Source organism: Saccopteryx leptura, chromosome 1, assembly GCF_036850995.1.
Source record: "Saccopteryx leptura isolate mSacLep1 chromosome 1, mSacLep1_pri_phased_curated, whole genome shotgun sequence".
Taxonomy (NCBI): Eukaryota; Metazoa; Chordata; class Mammalia; order Chiroptera; family Emballonuridae; genus Saccopteryx; species Saccopteryx leptura.
In genome coordinates this window covers 150,511,282-150,538,829 of record NC_089503.1, presented here as the reverse complement: position 1 = coordinate 150,538,829, position 27,548 = coordinate 150,511,282, and the positions used below count along the sequence as shown (strand labels likewise).

Genomic DNA, 27,548 nt, shown 5'->3' with positions numbered 1-27,548 from the left:
TGGATAAAAGACTTAAATGTAAGCCATGAAACCATAAGCATCTTAGAAGAAAACATAGGCAGTAAGCTCTCTGACATATCTCGCAGCAATATATTTGCTGATTTGTCTCCACAGGCAAGTGAAATAAAAGACAGGTTAAACAAATGGGACTTTATCAAACTAAAAAGCTTTTGTCCAGCTAAAGACAATAAGATCAGAATAAAAAGACAAACTACACAATGGGAGAATATATTTGACATTGCGTCTGATAAGGGGTTAATAACCAAAATTTATAAAGAACTTGTAAAACTTAATACCAGGAAGACAAACAATCCAATCCAAAAATGGGCAAAAGAAATGAATAGACACTTCTCCAAAGAGGACACACTGATGGCCAACAGGCATTTGAAAAAATGTTCAACATCACTAATGATTAGAGAAATGCAAATTAAAACCACAATGAGATATCACCTCACACCAGTCAGAATGGCGCTCATCAACAAAACAACACAGAATAAGTGCTGGCGAGGATGTGGAGAAAAGGGAATCCTCCTGCACTGCTGGTGGGAATGCAGACTGGTGCAGCCACTGTAGAAAACAGTATGGAGATTCCTCAAGAAATTAAAAATCGAAATGCCTTTTGACCCAGCTATACCACTGTTAGGAATATACCCCAAGAACACCATAGCACTGTTTGAAAAGAAGAAATGCACCCCCATGTTTATGGCAGCATTGTTCACAATAGCCAAGTTTTGGAAACAGCCCAAGTGTCCATCAGAGGACGAGTGGATTAAAAAGCTTTGGTATATATATACTATGGAATACTACTCAGCCATAAGAAATGATGACATAGGATCTTTTACAACAACATGGATGGGCCTTGATAACATTATACTGAGTGAAAGAAGTAAATCAGAAAAAACTAAGAACTAAGGATTCCATACATAGGTGGTACATAAAGATGAGACTCAGAGACATGGACAACAGTGTTGGGGTTACAGGGTGGGGGGAGGAGAGGGAGGGGTTTGGGGGAAGGGAGGGGCACAAAGATCATGGCTTTTCAGCATTTGCCATATTCCCCCTTTAATGTATAGACAGACAGACAGCAAATATTTACTTATGGTGTTTCCACTATAGAGACTGCTGTCTTAGGGACAAATGCTGATGAACTATTTCAGCAGTTCCTCCTTCTTCAAAGACTTGTATGTCAACATAGAGCTCCATGTTTCATAGGACATACTGAAGCTCACTTCATGCTCCCTGGAGCTCTAGCACAAGGGAATGCCCTTTTTTTCTTTTCTTTTCTTTTTTTTTTCTTTTTTCTTTTATTTTTTTTTTCATTGTTGTATTTTTTCTTTTTGTATTTATTTATTTTTTGTATTTTTCTGAAGATGGAAATGGGGAGGCAGTCAGACAGACTCCCGCATGCGCCTGACCGGGATCCACCTGGCATGCCTACCAGGGGGAAATGCTCTGCCCATCTGGGGTGTTGCTCTGTTGCAACCAGAGCCATTCTAGCGACTGAGGCAGAGACCATGGGGCCATCCTTAGTGCCCGGGGTGGCTTTGCTCCGGTGGAGCCTTGGCTGCGGGAGGGGAAGAGAGAGAGAGGAAGGAGAGGGGGTGGGGTGGAGAAATAGATGGGCGCTTCTTCTGTGTGCTCAGACTGGGAATCGAAACTGGGAATCCTGCACACCAGGCCAAGGCTCTACCACTGAGCCAACCAACCAGGACCTAGGAATGCCCTTGTTGATCAAGCTACCGAAAAGAAAATTATATAGAGCAACAATGACAGACCGAGCAAGTCAGTCTCATACTATTCATCACCAGAACGCTGCAGCCCGGTGTAAACAGTTTCAACTTTCTCTGGAAGCAGCACGGCAGATTGGGAAATCCTGTCCAAGGGGTCCTATACTGCCCCTTCATTTGGAGTTAACCCTCAATGACCCCTACCAGGACAACTTTGGCAGATGGATGTTACTCATATACCTTCATTTGGCAAACAGTCGTATGTCCACATTACAGTGGATACATATTCCGGATCTATAGTAACCTCTGTCAGAACAGGAGAGGCTGCTAAGCATGTTATAGCTCATTGTCTGTATGCATTGTTCTATTATTGGATTTCCTAAACTGGCTAAACTGAAAATGCTCCTGCATATGGAGCAAAAGCATTCACTGTATTTTGTCATGCTTACAATCTTTAAAGTGAAGGTATTATTAAAGCATACTCAGCAAACATTTTAAGGTCAATTTAAAAAAAAAATTTTTTTTTAAGGGGGTAGTCATATCCTGGAACTCCTACGGGTCTACCATATCATGCTTTTTTCTTAAAAAAAAAATTACATTTCTTTTGAATGCTGATGAACAGGAGACACCAAATCTTTTTCTCCTGCAAACTACTACCTTCTTTATTAGATCCAGCTAATAACACTGTTTTGTCTTTTTCCAAATAGCTCCAGATATATGGAAAAGATTTATATAGGCGGATGGGGATCCTCAAACCCCTCAGCAAGATCTACTGAGCATGGCTTTTAAGATACCTAGAGGCAGAAAAAGCTCAATAGAGATCAGGGGAACTACCAGCTTTTAGGATACACCCTTAAAGGCTCCAACGCCCCAAAGAGGTCTCATAGGATGCCAACTGGATCCTGCTTCAATAGTGAAAAGGAAGGTCATTGAGCTAAAGCCTGCCAGGCTTACATGCCTCTGCTGTGAGGAAACAGGGACACTGGAAGGTAGGCTTCCCCCTCGCTCCTCTAAGGGAGGGTTCAGTCTCTTCCAGCCCTGCTCCAGCTACCTATGACCTAACCTTGCCCAGAAAGCTGGGGATTGCCACTGAAGGCTGAAGGTGCCCAGGGCCATTGGCCCCATCTACAACACTGTGGATGAGCCTAGGGTATTTCTTCCAAGAAGCAGGTAAACTGATCTCATTTGCACAAGGGCCACTTAACTATGGTTTGCCTGAATAGTCAGGTTTTTTACTCTTCCCTCAAAGATCTCTGTTGTGGGTGTTGATAGTCCTATTTTCTGCTGCTTTGCTTAATATATAGTGTTTCCTTTATCCCTCCTACCTCAATGCTCCACTCATATTTCAGGCTGGGACCTACTCCTAATTTAGAGCTCTTTCCCCCTTTTGCCAACTTCTATTATGAATCTACCTTTGCCACCCAGCTTAGTGTATCCCAAGGTTCTCTTTACCATGCCACAGTCGCAGAGCTCCAGGGAAAAGCAACCTGGTCTCATCTCTCTAGGCAGAGGAGAACAGAAGCTCCATATCCACGCATGCTGCAAATGGCTTTTCCAGTCTACCTGAATCATTACCAGCTAGAAGCAGCGGTCATTGGGACTTGGACATGAGCTGCAAAGTATAGAATGGTGACAACTGCAGTGCCATGTGGACTTTTCCTGGATGTGAACTTTACCTGGACTCCTGCTCCCTGTGACAGCTCCTAACAGACTGAACTGTGGTTGGGTTGCATTTTTCAGGGATTTGGCATGGTGATGGGGTCAACTTGGACTTGGTGAACATGTTAAGGACACTACTCTTTTATGGATTCTTGCTGTATTGGCCAAGAGTTTGCTTAAAGGCTTTTAATCACTGTAAAAAAAATAGAAGACTGGATAAAGAAGATAGGACACATATACACCATGGTATACTATTCAGCTAGAAGAAATGATGACATTGGATCACTTACAGCAGAAGGGTGGAATCTTGATAACATTATGCAGAGTGAAATAAGTGAATCAGAAAAAAACAAGAACTGCAGGATTCCATACATTGGTGGGACATAAAAACGAGACTAACCTGACCTGTGGTGGCGCAGTGGATAAAGCGTTGACCTGGAAATGCTGAGGTCACCGGTTCGAAACCCTGGGCTTGCCTGGTCAAGGCACATATGGGAGTTGATGCTTCCTGCTCCTCCCCCTTTCTCTCTCTTCTCTCTCTCTCTTCCCCTCTCTCTCCTTTCTAAAATGAATAAATAAAAATTTTTAAAAAATGAGACTAAGAGACATGGACAGGAGTGTGGTGGTTACGGGGGGTGGGGGGAGGGAAGGAGGGAGAGGGGGAGGGGGAGGGGTACAAAGAAAACTGGATAGAGGGTGACAGAGGATGATCTCTCTTTGGGTGATGGGTATGCAACAGAACTAAATGACAAGATAACCTGGAAATGTTTTCTTTGAATATATGTACCCTGATTTATTGATGTCACCCCATTAAAATAAAAATTTATTTATAAAAAAAAAAAAAGAGTAAAGCAACAGCCATCATCCCCACCCAGGTCCCTCAGTGAGGCCGGGATGATGCTGCAGCTGGGCAACAATCGCTGGAATGATGGTCACTTGCTGATTCCATTGTGACCCCCACAGACAGAGCCACGAACTCCGCTTCCACCAGTGACCAGACAGCATAAGGCCAAGGAAAGTGGAAGTCCCCAGAAGGTCGGGGCCGTGAAAACTCCACTCAGCAGGAGAGGGTAGAGAGGACCATGGTACTGGTAACATGACCTGGGCTGGGGCCAGCAGCATCCCTGCGGCCGCAGAGGAACTCCCGGGCTATCCACCCCCACGTCCTTACCCAACAAGAAAGCTCCCCGCAGAAGGCCTGCTCTAGTGCATTTATTTCCAATTGCATGTGAGTCCAAATAATTACATTTTACAGTCACAATATTGTATTGCGCTTCTAGTGAGCTACATCTGCCAAGCACAGTAAGCACACACTGAGTCATTTTGCCAAACTGATAATTTATGAGTTTTCTAGTACAGAGCTTTCTAAATGAAACGTTGGTTCCTTCAGAGGCTCTTCGGTGGATTTGATAAACTTAAAAACATGCTACTTATTTTTTTTCCTTTTTTTTGTTAGAAACTAAATTTCATGGAGTGACATCAGTCCATAGGAACACATAGGTTTCAAGTATACGTCTCCATAGCATGTGAACTATTTATTACATTGTTTGCCCACCATCCAAAGTCAATCGTCTTATTTGGCCCCCTTCTGCTACTTACACTTAGTGTGCCCCAAAGATTTAAGGCAGACTCCTAAGATTTTAAAACTATAAAAAATAAGATACTTAAAAGAATTAAATTAGCTTAGTTAAGACACAGAAAACACCAACACAGACTAAATATTTAAATTTTTAAAAGATCATTTATAGAGGAAGAATTGAACTTATCCCAAGAGACCCCAAAGGGCAGATCAAGTCAACAAAGGGTTAGAAATGACTGCACAAGAGACCTTTTGGCTGAGAGAAAGCACACTGTAATGTGTATGATTTTACTATATTTTTAACCTTTCTTTTTTTTTTTTAATTTTATTTATTGATTTCACAGTGGGGAGAGAACAAGAAGCATCAACTCATAGTTGCTTCCCTTTAGTTGTTCATTGCTTGCTTCTCATATGTGCCTTGACCAGGCAAGCCCAGGGTTTTGAACTGGCAACCTCAGAGTTCCAGGTCAACCCTCTATCCACTGCACCACCACAGGTCAGGTTAGACTGTACTTTTTTTTAATGGTTATTCTCATTTTCACTGTTCTGACTGTGGAATACTTTTTTTATTTATGAAGTGCCTCTATCCTGCCCTTCACTCATGCACTCATTCTATGGGAACCGATCACTTTCTTAGTGATTGGACAGAGCAGCTAAGCCAGCTCTTCCCTCTACTCAGGACTCAGCTGTCTGATCTCATCCAGATGTGAGATCTTCAGTTTCCTCTCCTCACCTGCCTGGCCCTCTGAGGTGACAGCTTGCTTCCAGCCTCCATGCAGGGCCTGAGGCATCTTGCAGAAATGGAGAGGAGTTATTTGTTGCAAAACTTTCTTTGAGGCCTTAGCCAGTTGGCTCAGTGGTAGAGTGTCAGCCCGGCATGTGGAAGTCCCAGGTTTGATTCCTGGCTAGAGCACACAGGAGAGCACCCGTCTGCTTCTCCACCCTCCCCTTCTCCTTTCTCTTTGTCTCTCTCTTCTCTGCCAGCAGCCAAGGCTCCATTGGAGCAAAGTTGGCCCGGGCACTGAGGACAGCTCCATGGCCTCTGCCTCAGGCACTGGAATGGCTCCAGTTGCAACAGAGCAACACCCCAGCTGGACAGAGCATCACCCCCTAGTGGGCATGCCAGGTGGGGTCCCGGTTGGGCGCATGTGGGAGTCTGTCTCTCTGCTTCCCTACGTCTCACTTCAGAAAAATACAAAAAAAAATTTTTTTAAATAAAACTTCCTTTGATAGGAGTCTTCAGTGATTCTTTATAGGACACTGCAAGAAAAACGTTTAGCTTTGAATTTGGTTTTTAAAACAAAATAATCCCTTTGATTGGAGGTCAGCCTCTGGTGCCTTTCAGAGTAGAACAGAATGTGAAGACACAGGCTCTCAACCCTCCAAAATCCTGCAGGGGAAGGGTGGGAGCCAGCACAGAGCCGCATCCAGAGTCCTGGGTTCAGAGGTGAACTCTGCCTCGGTGGCCTCTAGTGCCGGGGCGCGGAGGGGGGGGGACATGCCAAGATGAGAGGCCTGATGCCGACTGCAGCAGCCTCTGAAACACTTGTCTCTGCATGAGAAGACATATTCGCACACTTGACGAGTGTGCGAATACAGCAGCTCAATAGTGTAAAATGATGCGGCAAAGCATATCTGGTTGGCCTGGGCTAGGGTCACGCTGCCTGGAGGAAATCCCTATGGGACCTTGCCTCATCCATCATGGACACGCGCTACATGACCACGAGCAAATCCCTCTGCCCATCCCTCCTCCTAGTGCAGGAAGGTGCAAGGGTAGTTTGTGATTAAGGGTGACACTGGACACTGCTGTAAGACAAAGCTTCACTCAGGAATGTGTCCTTTTTAACATTTCACAACAGGCCTGTGGCATTGATGACCTCACCTGCAATTGCACTCTTTTCCTCAGGCACTGTCCTCAGCAGGGACCCAGAAGCTTCCAGGAGGTCAGTGGTTGGATGTTCTTCCCTAAGGGAGAAGGCTGCCAACTCCCTGGTTGGGCTTTGCCGCCCCCCTGTGGTAAAGGGGCTACTGGCTGCAGGAACCCCGGCGGACAGCCTCTTCACCAAGCTGCTCTTAAGTCAGAGTAAGGGGTAATAACAGCATCAAAGGCCTAGTCGACAACTAGCTGTCATCTATGGTGACCTCAGAGATGCAGAAGGTAAAAGTTTTTAAGAGAACTATAAACGACTCCTCCTGTCATTTCTGTGACCTGGGAGAATGTTATTGCATATATTTTAAACATATACTATATATTATACTATGTATGTATGTATGTATGTATACACACACACAAACACTTAAAGCATAGGGAGAAATTATGTTTACAATTATTACTATTACATATCAATATAAAATATGAAGTTGAAGTAACAATCTACCCTGAACACTCAAGATGTTTATAGAAAAATCGTAAAATTTCAAATCTGGAAATAAAAAGCAATATCCTAATCCAAAACCACCTCATTTCACAGTTGGGTGAGACTGAGCCCTACCTCGTCTGACGTCCATCAGTCCCTCTGAGAAACACCAGGCATTTGACACTTATACATCTTGTATGTGAGCCATGCCTGTAGTGATGTGAAGTTAAAATGCAAGTGACAAACTGGAAATAAGTTACTTCTTCTTCTTTTTAATGAAATGGCAAGTGTGTTGGTTAACATAAAGAGCTCTTGGAGAAATCTAGACAAGTGTACCAACCCAATAAAAGAAAAATGGGTCTAAGACGTAAGAAGGCAATTAACAAAAAAAAGTATGTATAGATTCCAAAAATAATCAGCTACCCTAGTAATCAAGTAAATGCAAATTTAAAACAATGATGAGACGTAAGCAGTGATTTTTTAAATGACAGTTCCCAGTGTTGGGGGTCGTCATCGCAGCCGTTGGCACGCTCTGCTGATGCACTGAGTCAGCATCTGGAAAGGGCCAAAAGCCTTCATGTGCGTGACTCAAAAGTGTCATCTCTAAGAACTTAAGGAGGAAATCAGAGATGTGAGGGAAGACTAGCAAAACCACCCAGCACCTGTGAGGCTTCTCACATCCAAGCCCACCCGTCAAGGAGTTGCTACATTTCCTGTGTAATCCTTGGTGAAATCTAGTAAAGCTGGTCTGCTATTTATTTCCATTTTACCAATGGAGAGACTGAGATTCCGAGGTTAAAGGGATTGCCTAAGACTGCCCAGGGGGCAGGAAGGGGATGCCATACCCTAACCTCGTCTGCCTGGGACCACAGTCCATGCTCTCAGCTAAGAATATCAGGATGTTGCTGCAGTAAATGTGTCCATGGGGGCAAAATGATGGATGTGGGTTGGGGGGGGGGGAATGATGGATGTGAGGGGGACTCAAAGTTTACCAATGGAGCACTGGTCAGGTCAGTTATGTGATTTCCATAAAAGGAATACTCCGCAACCATTGGAAATGACAGCATTTGCAAATCAAAACCACAGTGAAGAACCAGGTCACATCCACTTGGATGGCTTTTATCAAAGCCATTCTCCCTCCTCCCTTTCCCGGGGAGCAGGCTATGCACAAACACAACCAGCCAAAGGAACCCGAATGGGTGTGAACTCACACGTCTACCCAGCGCCTGTGCCTACAGCTCCTCTGCTCGTGCTATGTCTGAATGCCTGTGTCTCCACCCCCAACAAAAATTCACATTGAAATCCTAAACCCCACCAGTGATGGTTTTAGCAGGTGCGGCCTTTGGGAGGTGATTAGGTCATGAGGGGGACGTCCCCGTGAATGAGATCAGTGCCCTTATTAAAAGTGACCCCACAGAGCTCCCTCGCTCCTTCGAACATGTGAGGACACAAGAAGTCTGCCACCTGGAATACAGCCCTCAACTGACACCCTGGTCCCTGACTTCTGGAACTATGAGACAGGAAGATCTGCTTACAAGAGCCCCAGTTTGTGGTATTTTGTTATAGCGGCACAAACAGACTAAGACAGACAGCTCATCTTCTACTTTCTGATTATTTTCTGATTATTTTTCTGATTATTTCCTCTACGACATTACAAACTCCTGAAAACCCTAAACTTTGCCTTTTTATCTTACAATTTTCAGAGGATAGGACATCAACTGGCATCTAAATTCTCTATAATAAATAAATAAATAAACAAATAAATAAACAAACCTCTTCCCTTAGAGGCTTTAGTGCTACAAAGTCACAAGAGATTTCAGAAAGAATCCAGAGGAAGGAAGGAAGCTATTTCCTTTCCTTCTTCTCCATTGAAAGGAATGGTTTTCAAACTGGACTGAGTGTAATCAACATTTCTGCAGAAACAGGAGAGTGAGGTAAGTTAAGCAATACATCTTCATCTGGGGGTTTTAAATAAAGTTCAAGTCTCCAGGGCCAGAGAAATAAAACTTTAGAATAGTGACATCCCCCAAACCGATACCTGTTACTTATCTATGAAAATCATAAAAAACAAGAAAAATGCTCCCCGAATTAAACAGGCAGATACTGTCACGGTTTCACAGCAGAAAGAACAAGTGTCTGGAGGTAAGCAGTCGCTGCTAGGGCCCAATGTCCCCAGGGTCACTGGACCCAGGTCAGCCGAGGTGGACTGCAGGGTGGTCGTCCCCGCCCTTAGGCTCACTCCCTGGTTATCAGCGCCTGGAACAGAGGTTTATTTATCAAAATTGCTTATCCTAATTTCAAAAAATAGTTAAAATATGCAAGGAGAGAAATGGAATTCAGAATAAAGTCTGGGGCAAGGACCAAAATCAGCAAAATTAATTTCAATGTGGATCCATGAGACATCCTCCCACTGAGAGGTGGGAGTTTGCACGGCACGGGCCTGACACGGGCGAGAACAGACACGTGGTGAACGTCACCGTCAGTGCCAGACAACCACCAGGGCGAATCAACAGTGGAACACAATTTCGTTTTTTAAGCAGTATGATTTTAGGCATCACGAAGGGGAAATCAGCATCTAGAACAAGAACAACAAACCCAGTTTTCTCTGGACTGGTCAAAACCCACCTGAGAACCGAGTCCAGCCCCAGAACCATTCCTTATGGGGGAGATGGACAGGCCAGGGTGCAAATCTTGAGTTTATTTTGAGGACAAGAACTGTGATGAGAGATGGTTGGAACACAGTAACGGAGCAACACGCGAGTGGAGTGTGGGCACCCAGGTGGGGAGTGAGGGGGGGAGCTTAGTTGAGAGGAAAGAGACCCAAAAGGGACTGTCTTCAAATATTTAAAGGAAGGCAAATTTACGGAAAAAAACTTACTGTGTATTGCTCCTATGACAAGACCATGACCAATGGACAAGAGGAGGCAAAGTTTTATTCCACACAAGGAACTCTCAAAGACTCTGGACGCCATTTTCCATGACATTTTTTACTATAAAGGACAGTTCTCGGTCAGTCCTGTGGCACAAACAAATCTTTCTTAAAATGTTGTATTTTATTGTGCATTTGAAATTTTCAATGTTGACTTAAATATAAAAATGAAATAAAATAAATGAGTCGATGGGGACAGAGACTGTGAAGTAAATAATAAGCGGCATGCAGACGTGGCTCTGGTCAGCGAGGCCGTGCGCCCACGGTGCCGCATAGGAAACACCCTGCAGGTTGTGCTGGTTCATCTCCAGTGTTTTCCAACTTCTGTCCCGGGGTCTACCCCCTGCCGAGGAAATGCCTGCCACATAGTTTTAAATGACTCAAGTGCTTATTAATAGAGAGGAAGAGGAAGGTAACAAACATAAGACAAAGGAGGGAAAAAGGATGAATGACTCGATGCTCCAAGTACCTCAGTCCACCTTGTTTACCTCGAGAGTTCACATGGTATGGACACTAAATCGGGAGGAATTCAGAGTCCCAGGGCCAAAGAAGTAAATAGGAACCCAGGGAAGTTAAAAATAAGGTCAGGAAGTGACAGAATGAAATAGAGGCACATACCTATCTGATGATAAATCATCTCACACAAATACTCGGGGCGGGGGGGGGGGGGCAGAGGGTGGGACTAGCACATTCCAGGAGAGGCGGGCTGGTGATGCCCCATTCTTCCCAGAACCCCGTGGCAGAGACAAACGTAACAAAGGGGGCCCATTAGCTCTCAGGCATATCTTCCCAAGACCCCTTCCCTAGCTTCTGGACCTCTGTCCCCGGCACCAACACCACTTGCCCCACGACCCCCAGCACAACAGAGCAGTGTCCTGTCCACAAGACGTTTCGAATTTAAGGACTCAGTGCTATTTGAAATTTGGTCACAAAGACCAAAATGTTCATCTTCTCGTTTTTCAACCTCAGTGCCTTCTCATCCTGCTGGGCAGCATAGCCCGAGCAAACACTGTCAGGACAGTTCAGGAGGACATTTCAGGAGGTTTTGTTCCACGTTGCTGACACCTCCACTGGGGGCACCCCCAGGGCGTCTTCAGCATCTGTCCCTTCCCTTGCAGGGCCTGGACCAAGGCTGCCTGCAGGAAGACACGGCACCTCTCAACTCGACTTGCCAGCAGCCGTCCTGTGACCCCTTCCAGATAACTCTCAGACCTTTCTGGTGATTTCTTATTAAAATAAAATAAAATAAAATTCCTTCACTAGACACCATGGCAATCTTGCCTGCATGTTTTCTTTTAAGTCAACATATTTTATCTATTACTGAGTTGGCTTAATGTAGCTGAACTAATTTTGGTTATGAGGTTGAAACTCCTAAACTCTAACTTTGGTTGTTCTGCTTCCTAGTTCCATAATCTTAGGTGGGTTATTCACTTCTATTTCAAACAATTATGACTGTTGAGAGCTTTATACTACACATGACGTCCTTTAATATGTATTTATTCATTCTATAAGCAACACGTGTGTAGTATAAAGCTGTCTACAAACATGTCATTTATTTTAGCACTCAGTAATTTGCTGCCTTATCATTGTTCCTTAATTATTTCATGCATTTTCTTGTCTTTCTTGAAAATTGACTTCAAATTAGTGTGAGGCTGGTTTGCTTACTTAAATTTTATTTGTCTTACTTACAGTTCCTTGAGTGGGTTGATTAACTGAGTCAACTCCTTTATTCCATTCTTGACCTGGTAGCTTTCCTTAACCTTAACCTTGTCCTCATCAATCTCTTCCCCTTCCTTTGGGAAACCTTACTTGACTTCCTTTTTTTTTTTTTTAATTATAATTTTATTTTTTTAATGGGGTGACATCAATAAATCAGGTTACATATATTCAAAGATCAACAAGTCCAGGTTATCTTGTCTTTCAATTATGTTGCATACCCATCACCCAAAGTCAGATTGTCCTCTGTCACCTTCTATCTAGTTTTCTTTGTGCCCCTCCCCCTCCCCCTTTCCCTCTCCCATTCCCCCCTCCCCCCGTAACCACCACACTCTTATCAATGTCTCTTAGTTTCACTTTTATGTCCCACCTACGTATGAAATAATGCAGTTCCTGGTTTTTTCTGATTTACTTATTTCACTTCGTATAATGTTATCAAGATCCCACCATTTTGCTGTAAATGATCCGATGTCATCATTTCTTATGGCTGAGTAGTATTCCATAGTGTATATGTGCCACATCTTCTTTATCCAGTCGTCTATTGATGGGCTTTTTGGTTGTTTCCATGTCCTGGCCACTGTGAACAATGCTGAAATGACCATGGGGATGCATGTGTCTTTACGTATCAATGTTTCTGAGTTTTTGGGGTATATACCCAGTAGAGGGATTGCTGGGTCATAAGGTAGTTCTATTTTCAGTTTTTTGAGGAACCACCATACTTTCTTCCATAATGGTTGTACTACTTTACATTCCCACCAACAGTGGATGAGGGTTCCTTTTTCTCCACAGCCTCTCCAACATTTGCTATTACCTGTCTTGTTAATAATAGCTAATCTAACAGGTGTGAGGTGGTATCTCATTGCAGTTTTGATTTGCACTTCTCTAATAACTAAAGAAGATGAGCATCTTTTCATATATCTGTTGGCCATTTGTACTTCCTCCTGGGAGAAGTGTCTGTTCATGTCCTCTTCCCATTTTTTTATTGGATTGTTTGTTTGTTTGTTGTTGAGTTTTATGAGTTCTTTGTATATTTTGGATATTAGGCCCTTATCTGAGCTGTTGTTTGAAAATATCATTTCCCATTTAGTTGGCTTTCTGTTTATTTTGTTATCAGTTTCTCTTGCTGAGCAAAAACTTCTTAGTCTGATGTAGTCCCATTCATTAATTTTTGCCTTCACTTCTCTTGCCATTGGAGTTAAATTCATAAAATGCTCTTTAAAACCCAGGTCCATGAGTTTAGTACCTATGTCTTCTTCTATGTACTTTATTGTTTCAGGTCTTATGTTTAGATCTTTGATCCATTTTGAGTTAATTTTTGTACAGGGGGACAAACTGTAGTCCAGTTTCATTCTTTTGCATGTGGCTTTCCAGTTTTCCCAGCACCATTTATTGAAGAGGCTTTCTTTTCTCCATTGTATGTTCTTGGCCCCTTTATCAAAAATTATTTGACTATATATATGTGGTTTTATTTCTGGACTTTCTATTCTGTTCCATTGGTCTGAGTGTCTATTTTTCTGCCAATACCATGCTGTTTTGATTGTCGTGGCCCTATAATAGAGTTTGAAGTCAGGTATTGTAATGCCCCCAGCTTCATTCTTTTTCTTTAGGATTGCTTTGGCTATTCGGGGTTTTTTATAGTTCCATATAAATCTGATGATTTTTTGCTCTATTTCTTTAAAAAATGTCATTAGAATTTTGATGGGAATTGCATTAAATTTGTATATTGCTTTGGGTAATATAGCCATCTTGATTATATTTATTCTTCCTAACCAAGAACAAGGAATATTCTTCCATCTCATTATATCTTTCTCAATTTCTCTTAACAATGGTTTATAGTTTTCATTATATAAGTCCTTTACATTCTTTGTTATGTTTATTCCTAAGTATTTTATTTTTTTTGTTGCAATTGTGAAGGGGATTATTCTTTTGAGTTCATTCTCAATTGTTTCATTGTTGGCATATAGAAAGGCTATTGACTTCTGTATGTTAATTTTGTATTCTGCGACCTTACTGTATTGGCTTATTGTTTCTAGTAGTCTTTTTGTGGATTCTTTGGGGTTTTCGATGTATAGGATCATATCATCTGCAAAAAGTGATACCTTTACTTCTTCTTTTCTGATATGGATGCCTTTTATTTCTTTGTCTTGTCTGATTGCTCTGGCTAGAACCTCTAGTACCACATTAAATAAAAGTGGAGAGAGTGGACAACCCTGTCTTGTTCCTGATTTAAGGGGGAAAGCCTTCAGTTTTGTGTCATTTAATATGATGTTAGCTGATGGTTTATCATATATGGCCTTTATCATGTTGAGATATTTTCCTTCTATACCCATTTTGTTGAGAGTCTTAAACATAAAATTGTGTTGTATTTTATCGAAAGCCTTTTCTGCGTCTATTGATAAGATCATGTGGTTTTTGTTCTTTGTTTTGTTGATATGGTGTATTACGTTAACCGTTTTACATATGTTGAACCATCCTTGAGATTCTGGGATGAATCCCACTTGATCATGATGTATTATTTTTTTAATATGTTGTTGTATTCGATTTGCTAGTATTTTGTTTAGTATTTTAGCATCTGTATTCATTAGAGATATTGGTCTGTAGTTTTCTTTTTTTGTGCCATCCTTGCCTGGTTTTGGTATGAGGGTTATGTTGGCCTCATAAAATGTGTTTGGAAGTATTGCTTCCTCTTCAATTTTTTGGAAGACTTTGAGGAGAATAGGAACCAAATCTTCTTTGAATGTTTGATAAAATTTGCTGGTATATCCGTCAGGGCCTGAACTTTTATTTTTGGGGAGGTTTTTAATGTTTTTTTCTAGTTCTTCTCTACTAATAGGTCTGTTTAGGCTTTCTGCTTCTTCTTGACTCAGTCTAGGAAGGTTGTATTGTTCTAGGAATTTATCCATTTCTTCTAGGTTGTTGAATTTAGTGGCATAAAGTTTTTCATAGTATTCTACAATAATTCTTTGTATATCTACGGTGTCCGTGGTGATTTCTCCTCTTTCATTTTGAATTTTGTTTATATGAGTTCTTTCTCTTTTTTCCTTGGTAAGTCTTGCCAAGGGTTTGTCAATTTTATTGATCTTTTCAAAGAACCAGCTCTTTGTTCTATTAATTTTTTCTATAGTTTTACTGTTCTCTATTTCATTTATTTCTGCTCTGATTTTTATTATCTCCTTTCTTCGGCTGGTTTTGGGTTGTCTTTGTTCTTCTTTTTCTAGTTCCTTAAGGTGTGAAGTTAAGTGGTTCACTTGGGCTCTCTCTTGTTTGTTCATATATGCCTGAAGTGATATGAACTTCCCTCTTATCACTGCTTTTGCTGCATCCCATAGATTCTGATATGTTGTATTGTCATTTTCATTAGTCTGTATATATCTTTTGATCTCTGCACTTATTTCTTCTTTGACCCATTCATTTTTTAAAAGTATGTTGTTTAGTTTCCACATTTTTGTGGGATTTTTTTCCTCCTTTTTGCAGTTGAATTCTAGTTTCAAGGCTTTATGATCAGAAAATATGCTTGGTACAACTTCTATTTTTCTGAATTTGCTGATGTTGTTTTTGTGGCCCAACATATGGTCAATTCTTGAGAATGATCCATGTACACTGGAGAAAAATGTATACTCAGTCACTTTGGGATGAAATGTCCTGTAGATGTCTATCATATCCAGGTGCTCTAGTGTTTTGTTTAAGGCCACTATATCTTTGTTGATTCTCTGTTTGGATGACCGATCTAGAGCTGTCAGCGGTGTATTGAGGTCTCCAAGTATGATTGTATTTTTGTCAGTTTTTGTTTTAAGGTCAATAAGTAGCTGTCTTATATATTTTAGTGCTCCTTGGTTTGGTGCATATATATTAAGAATTGTTATGTCTTCTTGATTTAGTGTCCCCTTAGCCATTATGAAATGGCCATTTTTGTCTCTGAGTACTTTTGTTGTCTTGTAGTCAGCATTATCAGATATGAGTATTGCTACGCCTGCTTTTTTTTGGATGTTATTTGCTTGGAGTATTGTTTTCCAGCCTTTCACTTTGAATTTGTTTTTATCCTTGTTACTTAGATGAGTTTCCTGTAGGCAGCATACAGTTGGATTTTCTTTTTTAATCCATTCTGCTACTCTGTGTCTTTTTATTGGTGAGTTTAATCCGTTTACATTTAGTGTAATTATTGATACTTGTGAGTTCCCTATTGCCATTTTATAGATTGCTTTCTGTTAGTTTTGTGTCTTGTTTGATGCTTCTCTTTCGTTTTTTTATCTTTTGTTTTTATTTGGTTGTATTCTATACATCTTTCCACTGTTGCTATCTTTTTTATCACATGTGCTTCTGTGGTGGTTTTTTCAATGGTGGTTACCTTTAGGTAATGAAAAGGGTTCCTACCCTGTTCATTGTAGCGCACTATTTTGTGAGTACTTTTGCACTGCATTGTCCTTTGCTACTGTTAATCTCCATCCTCTCCCCCCTTTTTTTTTGTTGTTGTCACAGTTTAAATTTGGTTTTATTGTGTTCTTCTTGGAGCTTTTACTTGTGGCTTTATTTTTTTGTTGTTCTTTGTATCTGATTGGAGAACCGCCTTTAGTAATTCCTGGAGTGGGGGTTTTCTGATGATAAATTCCCTCATCTTTTCTGTATCTGTGAATGTTTTTATTTCTCCTTCATATTTGAAGGATAGCTTTGATGGGTATAGTATTCGTGGCTGAAAGTTCCTCTCTTTCAGGACTTTAAATATTGGGGTCCACTCTCTTCTAGCTTGTAGAGTTTCTGCTGAAAAATCTGATGATAATCTAATGGGCCTTCCTTTATATATTGTATTCTTCTTTTCCCTGGCTGCCTTGAGAATTTTTTCTTTGCCATTGGTTTGTGCCAATTTCATTATGATATGCCTTGGAGTAGGTTTGTTGGGGTTAAGAAAACTCGGAGTTCTGTTTGCTTCATGAATTTGAGGCTTTAGTTCTTTCCACAGGCTTGGGAAGTTCTCATCTATTATTTGTTTGAGTATGTTCTCCATTCCATTTTCTCTCTCTTCTCCCTCTGATATACCTATTATTCTTATGTTATTCTTTCTGATGGAGTCAGATAATTCTTGTAGGGCTATCTCATTTTTTTTAATTTTTGAGTCTCTTTCTTCCTCTCTCTGTTGTGCCTCAAGTTGCTTGTCTTCTATTTCACTAATCCTCTCTTCTATCTGGCCTGTTCTATTAGCCAAGCTTGTTACCTCATTTTTCAGCTCGTGAATTGAGTTTTTCATCTCTGTTTGATTTGTTTTTATAGTTTCAATTTCCTTGGACATATATTCTTTGTGTTCATTGAGTTGTTTTCTGAGCTCCCTAAATTGCCTTTCTGTGTTTTCTTGTATATCTCTGAGTATTTTTAGGATTTCTATCTTGAATTCTCTGTCATTTAACTCCAAGGTTTCCAATATATTAAATTTTTTCTCCATAGATTTTTCCTCATCTATCTGTGTTACTTCTCTTTCTTTTGTATCCATGATATTCGATTTTCTCTTCCTTAATGGCATCTGAGGGTGGTTTTGTTGATAGTATTAATGAGATTTAATAAAAAATAAAAAGGTAAAAAAATAAAAAATTGAAAAAAGTTTTTTTTTAAAAAATTAATAATGAAATAAAGAAAAATAAAATAAAATAAAAATTTAAAAAAAGGAAATTATTCCCCCCCCTCCTTTTTTTTTCTCTCCTCTCCTCTCCCCTCTTTCTTGAGAAAATCTTGTGGTGAACTGTGAATTATATTGTATTTAATAGAACAAACAATGCCTGTAATGGAGGGCCAGAATTGGGGAAAAGTAATAAAGGGGCAAGAAAAAATAAATAAATAAATAAAAAATAAATTAAAAAAAAGGGGGGTATGGACCCACAAAAAGCAAATAATGAAAAAATTTGGATCAAGAATAAAATGATTTGCGTTTAGGTGTTGGTTGACTAAGAATTATGATGAGTAAGAGGGAAACAGGAAAATGGAGGGACAAATTAAAAAATTACTATTGTATTTAGTGGAACAAGAGCTTGATAAAATGGAGAGCCAGGGATGGGAGCACTGTTAGTGAGTTAAAAAGGTGAAGTAAAAACCCCCCAAAATGCCACAAACATAAGTTTGAGTCCCCGATAAAATAATTTGTTTGTTATTGAGGTTTGAATGAGAGGAGACGTAAAGGAGAAAGGAAGAAACTAATATAGAGGGAGAAAAGAAAGAGAGAGAGAGAAAAAAAAGAGGGAACCACTAAAAGAAGAAAAAAGAAAAAAGAGAAGAGAGAGAGAGAGAGAGAGTTAAGGGTTTTGGAGTGCAACCCTCATAGAGAGAAAGGAAGAGGAAAGAAAAGATAATGGGAGATGTAACACTTATGGGTAGTGTAGTTCAAGGAGAGGAGAGAGTAAGACCAGTAGTGAGTTAAATGACCAAATTGGAGGAGGAAAAAAAAAGAAAAAAAAAATCAAGGATGAAGGTAAGAGAAACAAACGAACAAATATAATAAAATGGGATAGGTTATAAAGTCTGCGGATTATTCTGATTTTGAGAGGTTATCTTCTTGCTTTTTCTTTTCTCTCCCTCTTCCTGGTTGGTGACTCTGTACCCCGGGTTCTGCCCCTTTGGCACGCTCAGGTAGAGGTTTGCAGTTGATAAGTCTCTATGGCGATGTCATGTATTGTGCTTCAGTCTCGTTGGCAGTCAAGGCTCATTAGCATTTATAGGCTCCGACAGTGAGAGAGTCCGTGTTCCTGGAGCCTCTCTCCTAGTCTTTCCTTCCTCAATTAGTAGCCTGAAAATCCAGCTATGGGGTTGCTGCTGCCTCTGCCTGGATAGTAAGAGGCTCAAAGAGCTGGCCACTCCCCACTCTATTCCCACTCAGCACAGGGCTCTGGGTAAGGCTCAGTCAGTCAGAGCAGCTAGCATAATCAGCAGGGGCTTCCGCCCACTCAAAGACCTCTGGCTCTGCCACTCTGTCTGGTAACACGGGCGGGTCTGCGCGTGCAGACCAGGATGTTAAACCGGAAGTCTCGCCCTCTGAGTGAAACCCCCCGCCCGCACTGAAAAGTTCCAGTGTTGGAATTGGCTCTCGCTCTGTCCCCGTGTGCAGCTTTTTCAAGGCGCTGGGGCAGCCCGTGACTCCGCCCTCGGCCCACACAAAGGCCCCCGACTCTGCCCCTCCGTGGGACAACACGGGCTCCCACTCCGGAGGTGCTGGGAGGAGTCTCCTGCCCACTCTCCGTGCGCGCAGACCAGGATGTGAGGCCGGAGTCTCGCCCTCTGAGTGAAACCTCCCGCCCACACTGAAAAGTTCCAGTGTTGGAATTAGCTCTCGCTCCCTCCCCGTGTGCGGCTCTCCCCGGGTGCTGGGGCAACCCGGAGGCTTTCGGCCCACACAAAGGCCTCTGACTCTGCCTCTCTGTGGAGTAACACGGGCGCACCCTCCGGGGGCTTTGGAAGGAATCTCTCGCCCACTATGCACCGACCAGGGGATCAGGTAAAATGGTTGCCCCGCTTGTCTTTCTTTGTCTGGGTTTGGCGCGAGTGTTAGCTGTATTGCCCGGGTTGTCACAGGAACAGTTTTTCCTTGGCTTGGATCTCCGTGCCACAGCCTGGTTCGGCCGTTTGTGCCACGGCCTGGATCTATTCACCCCCTTTGCCCGCCTTAGTTTCTATATTCTCAGTTTCCAGTGAAAATCGCCCTGTTTAGGTTAGTGAGGAAGGCGGAGCATTTCTTACTCCCTATTTCCTTCAGGGTTTGGTTATATATTTAGCCAATTTTTCACTCGATCATACCTTTGGGTGTATTGCGAAACATCTGGAGGCTCCAAGGATAGGTTTTTCTGTTTCTGGTTGAAGATCTTGTTGAGGTTTGGGGGAGATTTATTGGTATCGCTTCCTACCCCGCCATTACTCTGACGTCATCTCTCAAAGGCACTTACTTGACTTTCTGAAAGAGTTCTGGTGGTTTTTTAAGCATAGTGTCCCTTATGCAGACAAATTTGCAATGTTGATAGACTTATAGTCTGAGAACGTTTTAATATAGACAGAACATGGACGCCATGATGTCAGGTCCTCCAGAAAGATATTACAAAATAGACAGAGAAAGATTCTGTCCAATGAAGAAAGAAGGAATGTCTAAGGAACAAAATCTATTTGTGTTCACTGAGATCCCGAATGTTTGGTTAAATGGCCTATATGGATATTTATAGATCATGTTTTTAAGTCTTAAGAATCATAAAATTAACAAAATGGCTCTGATTTTACCCTTGACAAGGGATTCACTTAGGCTTTCAAAGTAGTTTTCATATAGAGTGAATTTTCTGGTCAAACTGCTGTGAATTCCGGGCCTGCACAACTGTTCTGTTTCTGGTTGTAGACCTGGCATGTTGGCTGCCACATCCTGCAAGTGTATATAACATGACCCTGGGCTTCTCCAAGGCCAAGCTCTGGGTCACTCGGTGGGAATCTTTGCACTTACAAAACAATGAACTAGAACCTGTCGTAATGATTTTATCCAAATGATACCACCCTCTAGGGTGTGATCAGTCAGCTCTCTCCTAGAGGAAAGCCCTCTGTTCCTTCCCTCAAAGCACGGTCACAATGGGGTTCCTCTACCTGGTTCTGTTTACCAGCAGGCATCCTATGAATGAACTTTAAGCCTCAAGTGCCTGTGACGCAAGTGTTCGAACAGTCGGATTATCTAGTGCAGACAGAGAGACACGAAACACTTCCACTGTGAGAGGCAGAGGGACTCCAGAGAGGCCTGTTGCTCTGAAAACCGAAATAAGACTGCAGTCTCAAGTTTCTCAGACTCCCATGTGTGCTTGTCACTAGGGGATCTTAGGATAATTCTGGGGAGGGGCCTGAGATGCTGTACTTCCCACAAGCACTCAGGTGAGAACAGCACCCCAAACCTAAGGGCCCCACCTGCAGTTGCAAGGCCGGGAATGTAAGCTGCACCGCAGCGTTCGGGGATTACAAACACAGGAACTCTGACTTGCTCAATAATTCAGCCAGAGGCCACCAACGTAGAATTGTCACCGTTCAGTGACGCAGTGCATGCTGTGTACCTTCTGGTGCTTCCCGAGAAATTATGTTCACAGGAGAATACATCTCTGTTCTCATCAGGCCAGAAAGTAAAGTGGTTTATTGGTCTCTGACGGGTGTTACGGGGCTAAGCAGTGGGCTTCGCCCAAGCACCCGGACACGCACCCCACAGAAGCAGGGACAAGAAGCAGAGCCACGCCAGAGCTCTGTAGTGTTGGGGGGGCTTCCCACAGACTTCTCACGTTGTCCCCTGCATGTCCCCCACCTTTCTGGAAACAAGAGAGTCAGGCCCAGGTGGGGCAAAGCACCTTAATTCAAAACCACTAGTGAGGCTTCCGTGGTGCCGATTCCAAGGTGGTGGAAGGAACCATGGGTCTCAGGAAATGCTGCTCCCTCTCTGTAGCTACCCCTAGCTTTCCCCACAGTAAAGTTAGACCTCCTGCAGGAGGCAGCCAGAAGGAAAATAAAGATAAAAATAGAGCAGCTAGATGAGGTGTTTGGGAGGAGGGGGTTGCCTTTTTGGTGAATTATCATGTTAAATTCCTTCATTTATTATAGGTATTTTTCATCGAGAGGTTGCATCCCATTAGTGAAACATGAAATTATTTTCCTGGGTCAGAACTAGGTGTTTTAAACACGCAATTGACTGAGCAAGGTGCACTGATGTTCTGGTGGGGACGGTTGCTTAATGAAACTTCTGGGGTACGTGTGTCTGTGAGTTAGACTGTAAAGTTCATTTCTTATTGTGGGTCATTATCAAGATTTTGAAAAACACTGAACTATAGTTTCCTCTATGTTAGAGGAAGGTTTTGTAAAGCCATCTCGGTTTATTATCTATGTATTTTGACTAAATTCACCTGCCATTGCCTTAGCCAGATAAGGTCAGAGTAAGTAGCCTTTCCAGGTGATTTACTGCCATTTCCACTATAAACTCCTTGAGCTCCTAGAGCAGGTTTAAAATCCATACCTACAATATTCCCGACCTTCAGGTCTCACATCATGTTGATAGATCTGCACGCTTAATTGTTGGGCTCTGGGTGCCTGGTACCCAGCCCTCTGCACCTAACCAGTTGCTGGGAGCACCTCACAGCTTTCAAGTTACAAGGGCACCATCTTCTGGTGAGATCGTTTCTTTGTTGGAAGGGTGTTAAGAGAGCTACCAGGAATGTCCTGATTTCTCTCGCAAGAATTGCAAGGGACATCATAAACCGCCTTCAAATTCTTTCGCATGCTCTCTCTCTACATCCTCCAGGGGTCCCCCTCCCTTCCCTGTCTGTCCGAAGAGGGTCTTTCTGCTCCGCCACACTGGGGTGGGGGTGGGGGGGAGCTCGTCTGTCCTTCCTGGTTTTCCAGTTAAACTGCGGCCGGTTTCAAGTTTCAGCCCCTCCTTGAATTCCAGCGCCGAGCGAGCAAAGCTCCCTCCGGAATCACCCAAGATGGAGCCGCTGGGCGCCCAGCCTCTGAGATGCTCAGGGCCCAAGGCCAAGGTGTTCGCCGTTTTGCTGTCGATGGTGCTGTGCACGGTCATGCTGTTCCTCCTGCAACTGAAATTCCTGAAGCCTAAAACCAGCAGCTTTTACACCTTCCAAGTGAAAGATGCAAAAGGAAGACCCGTGTCGCTGGACAAGTTTAAAGGCAAAGTAAGTGGCCTCTTCCTCATTCGTATGGCTTTGTTCGGTCACGTTTTCCGTGTGCTCTCTTAAGGGACTCAGTTTCCGCTGTTAACTGGCCAAAACTCGTCATCCACAGTGATGTCATTAGTAATACCCGCCCTGCCCCCGTTAGCCATCAGAGTTCTCATAGTTTATACTTTATACGCTTCTAATGGATGAACTCTGATTCTCTTTAACTGTTTAAAAATGTTTTATGTGCTGAATACATAAAGTTGTTTAGGAACTCCTTCTGGTTAGTCCTGGGACTATGGAGACACGAGCAGCATTAAAGAGCACTCTATCGATGATTATAGACAATCTTTTTTAAGAAGTAAGCTGTCTGTGTACGGATACTTTCTAATAGTGGCGATCTTTCAGAGCCTGAGCCCGGGCAGCCAAGTTACGCTTTTCTGGGAGGCTGGGTATGGGTAAGCTGCAACTGCGAACTAACCATTGTGGCTGGGGTTGTATTCCCCCCTCCACTGGGTTTAGGATTTTAATTAGTTGCAGAATTTTTTTTATCTTTTCTTTGCTTCACTTTCCGGTTGGATTTTTTTCTCTCTCTCTCTCTTTCCGGGAGGTTACGCTAGTTGCCAACGTGGCTAGCGACTGCCAGCTCACAGACAGAAACTACCTGGCGCTGCAGGCGCTGCACCGCGAGTTCGGGCCCTTCCACTTCAGCGTGCTGGCCTTTCCCTGCAACCAGTTCGGGGAGGCCGAGCCCCGGCCCAGCAGGGAGGTGGCGGCGTTCGCCAGGAGCACCTACGGGGTCACCTTCCCCATCTTCCACAAGATCAAGATTCTAGGACCTGAAGCAGAGCCCGCGTTCAGATTTCTCGTTGGTAAGGATCTGTCTCGCCTGGCCAGCTCAGTGTTGTTCGCTGCTGCTGGTTTTTAAACACAAAGTATCTCTCGGGGCCATCCTTTCCGCTTAGTCAAAAATGTTTTAGTGGGAAAGTTTTGTGAGAGCCAAAATTCCATCCTTTTGAACTTCCTAGAACAGTGGTCCCCAACACCCAGGCCGCGGACCAGTACCAGTCTGTGGGCCATTTGGTACCAGGCCGCAGAGAAAGAATAAATAACTTACATTATTTCCGTTTTATTTATATTTAAGTCTGAACGATGTTTTATTTTTTTTTAATGACCAGATTCTCTCTGTTACATTCGTCTAAGACTCATTCTTGACGCTTGTCTCGGTCACGTGATACATTTATCCGTCCCACCCTAAAGGCCGGTCCGTGAAAATATTTTCTGACATTAAACCGGTCCATGGCCCAAAAAAGGTTGGGGACCACTGTCCTAGAAGTGATGCTTTCCTGAAATTGACATTTTAACTTCTTGGAAGACAAAATGCATCTTTTCCACTGTATTTTATTCCTATGATTGTTTTACTGAAAAAGTTACTTGACATGTGGTGGCCAAACTGGGCAGTAACTGATGACCCTGGTGCTGGCATGCAGGGTGTGCAAGGTATACAGGCACGCAAGGTGTAGAAGGCACGCAGGGTGTGCAGGGTGTGCAGGTCATGTGGGTGTGCGGGGTGTGCAAAGCGTACAGGGTGTGCAGGCGTGCGTGGTATGCAAGGTGGGCAAAGCATGCGAGGTGTGCAGGGCATCTGGGTGAGCAGGCAAAGGGGACTGAAGCCCAGCCAGGTACCAAGACGTGTGCTGAGGGACTGCACCCACCTGGGAGAGCTTCTTTGTCTCTTTCACACAAAGATGTTACGTCAGCTAGAGAGAGCCACTCTCTGACTGACGGGTATTGTCTTTAGAAACACATTTTCCGTTATAGAAAATGGCTATTTTTCAAAATGATTTGAAGAAGGGTTTGATGTAACAATATGCTCACACTGAGTCATTGATGTTTGATTTAATCGGTAATGCTTCTAATAATGAAATAACCAATTTAAATGCTTGCCACAGTGTGCACTGCACAGTCAAGCACATAGAAGTAAATATTGGGCTACAATTTTTTTTTTATTTTTAGTGAGCAAGTGAGAGAGATAGACAGGAAGGGAGAGAGATGAGAGGCATCAACTCATTGTTGAGGCACTGTAGTTGTTCACTGATCGCTTCTCATATGTGCCTTGACAGGAGGGCTCCAGTTGAGCCAGTGACCCCTTGCTCAAGCCAGCGACCTTGGGCTCAAGCCAGTGACCTTTGGGTTCAAGCCAGCAACCATGGGATCATATCAGTGATCTCATGTGAAGCTGGCGACCCCACACTCAAGCTGGCAAGCCCATGCTCAAGCCAGCGACCTTGGGGTTTCGAACATGAGACCTCAGTGTCCCAGGTCAATGCTCTAGCCACTGTGCCACCACCAGTCAAGCTAAATTTTATTATTTTTAACCTCTGATCCCTCATTGGTTCTTTTTCAAGCATAAACCAAAGTATTCCCCACATTTAACAACTCTGGTGTGTTCCTTCTACTTCCTTCCCCCTGTTTTTGACGGGATATTCACACCTTTTTCCCCGCTTCCCTCTCTCCACTTCCTTCTCAGATCACTGTGTCTGGCTTCTGGATCCATGCCCCTGAACCTGGTGGTCATGGTGCCGTGACTTCCACTCTGGCCCCTTCTCCTTTCCGGTTCCTATTTTCCATCCGCCCTTAACTCTACTGATCTCCCTCAAATCCACCTGGGCTCGTCTTACTCTATCCCCTATCCTTGAGTGGGCTCTGTCTCTAAACCCCGAAGCCACATGTCCACCTTCCTCTACCAACTGTGTGTCCCACATGTGCCTGAGTCCTATGTGTACAGAAAGAACTTGTCATTTTCCTCCTAACACCTGCCGGCTTCGCCATGTCCCCTGGGAGGTAATAGAGTGTGAGCTCTGGGGAGGGAAGTCCAGCTGTCACTGGGTTCTACCAGCTCACTCCAGGCCTCCACTTTTCTCATCGGCAAAATGGGGATAATACGAACACCCACCTCACACTGAGCACACATTACTAGGTACATAGTAGATACAGGAGATCCTCGGGTTACGACACAGTTCCATTCCTACAACAGTGGTGTAACACAAATTTTGGTGTCAGTCGAAACACACCATAGCCTAAGTCACTTACCTATCTTAACACATAATCTAGAACAGTGGTAGTCAACCTGGTCCCTACCACCCACTAGTGGGCGTTCCAGCTTTCATGGTGGGCGGTAGCAGAGCAACCAAAGTATAAATAAAAAGATAGATTTAACTATAGTAAGTTGTTTTATAAAGATTTATTCTGCCAAACTTAGCGAAAAATCCAACATAAAGTACTTGGTAAGTAATTATTATTATATGCTTTAACTTGCTGTAACTCTGCTTTATAAATTTTATAAAGTAAAGTTACTTCCCTGCTTTATAAATCACCATTACTGTGGAACCGGTGAGCAGTTAGAAAATTTTACTACTAACAGAGATACAAAAGTGGGTGGTAGGTATAAAATGGTTGACTACCCCTGATCTAGAACATAAAAACACAACTAAGCTACAGAAAAAAGAAAAGGACATAAATATACTGTACTGTACACTGTACTATAGTAACAGAAAAAAATGACAAAAAATGAGTGTAAAAAAATTTTTCTTATGCTAATGGCATAAGCCGAAACACTCATGTCTTAATTTTTTTAAGGTTTTATGGGAGTGAACGTCATATGTCAAGACTGTCGTAATGCAAGGATCTCTACACTTGATAAATTTTTAGTCATATTTTATTCATGTTAGTCAATAATAATGCACATAAATGCAGAATATATAAATGGGGGGAAATCTACATTTCTTATGTAAATTAAGAAGCATCAAAAGGATGTCATAATTTCTCAATATATTTAGAATTTCTTACCATTTTCAGCTAAAAACATCAATGTCTTTATTACAAAAAGTAATCCACACATCCCCTTTACAAAGGACATTTAAAATATCATTTTTATCTTTTAAAATGTTAACATACTAAAAGTTTTGAGCTAGTGGCAAGGTAAATTTTTAGTTTAGATCAACAAATCTGAAATAAACCACCTTATTTCATGAGTCTAGATCAGTAGAATCATGAGTGGGGTCACCGAGTATTATAGAGACCAGGTTACCCCAGTCTTGAGTCTTGCTTTGTTTGGGTGTTTTCCTTTTATTTGTTTTGTTTTTGACATTATGACAATCCTAGAACTTGATTCTTAAGTTTTCACTCAGATTGTAATAAAATTGAAAATCTCTACAAAAATAAAATCATGCTCATGAAAATCTATTCTGATATTTTAGATTCTTCAAAAAAGGAACCAAGATGGAATTTTTGGAAATATCTGGTCAACCCGGAGGGTCACGTTGTGAAGTCCTGGAGGCCCGAGGAGCCCATCGAAGTCATCAGGCCTGAGATAGCAGATCTGATTAGACAAATGATCATTAAAAAGAGGGAGGACCTATGAAGATCTATGAAAATGCCATTGAGTCCTTCTAATGCAATCGTCAAAATGCAGAAATGTCTCCCTGAGGGTTTGGTCTCGCATTAAGCTCTCTGATAATCAGATAGGCCAGGGCATGGAAGGGTGATTTATTTTAATGTTATCTTGCTGGCGAGTGGTCATGAATGTCCCCACAGCAGAGATTATCCAAAGCAAAAATAAAGAGTACCCAAAGAAGCGACATGAAATTGACTTAAGACTTCGTTTGACCACACTAAAGAATTCAGAATACAGGCACCACTGTGCTTCCACACTCTACCGTCCAGCTGGACACTTCTGGGCTCATACTTGAGGGAAATGCTGACACACTAGCTAGACCAGGGAGTCCCTGACAGCACGTGTGGCTGAGATTTCTGCAGTAACTAATGGTAAATGACTATTTTTATGTAATAAAGCAAAATAAACATTGTAAAATGTATATGCATGTAGATTCAAATCTTTACTTTTTTCATGTACAGGATTTTGTTTGTTGATTTTTA

At 42.4% G+C, this 27,548-nt stretch overlaps 1 protein-coding gene across 1 annotated transcript; it reads left to right on the top strand.

Annotated features, from left to right (window-relative positions):
* The first annotated feature begins 22,247 nt into the window (after positions 1–22,247).
* On the top strand, positions 22,248–27,261 carry GPX8 (glutathione peroxidase 8 (putative)). Its single transcript, XM_066360840.1, has 3 exons — positions 22,248–22,628; positions 23,221–23,482; positions 26,870–27,261. Exons 1-3 carry the CDS (start codon positions 22,425–22,427, stop codon positions 27,031–27,033), a joined length of 630 nt encoding a protein of 209 aa, XP_066216937.1. The 5' UTR covers positions 22,248–22,424; the 3' UTR covers positions 27,034–27,261.
* The last annotated feature ends 287 nt before the right edge of the window (positions 27,262–27,548 follow it).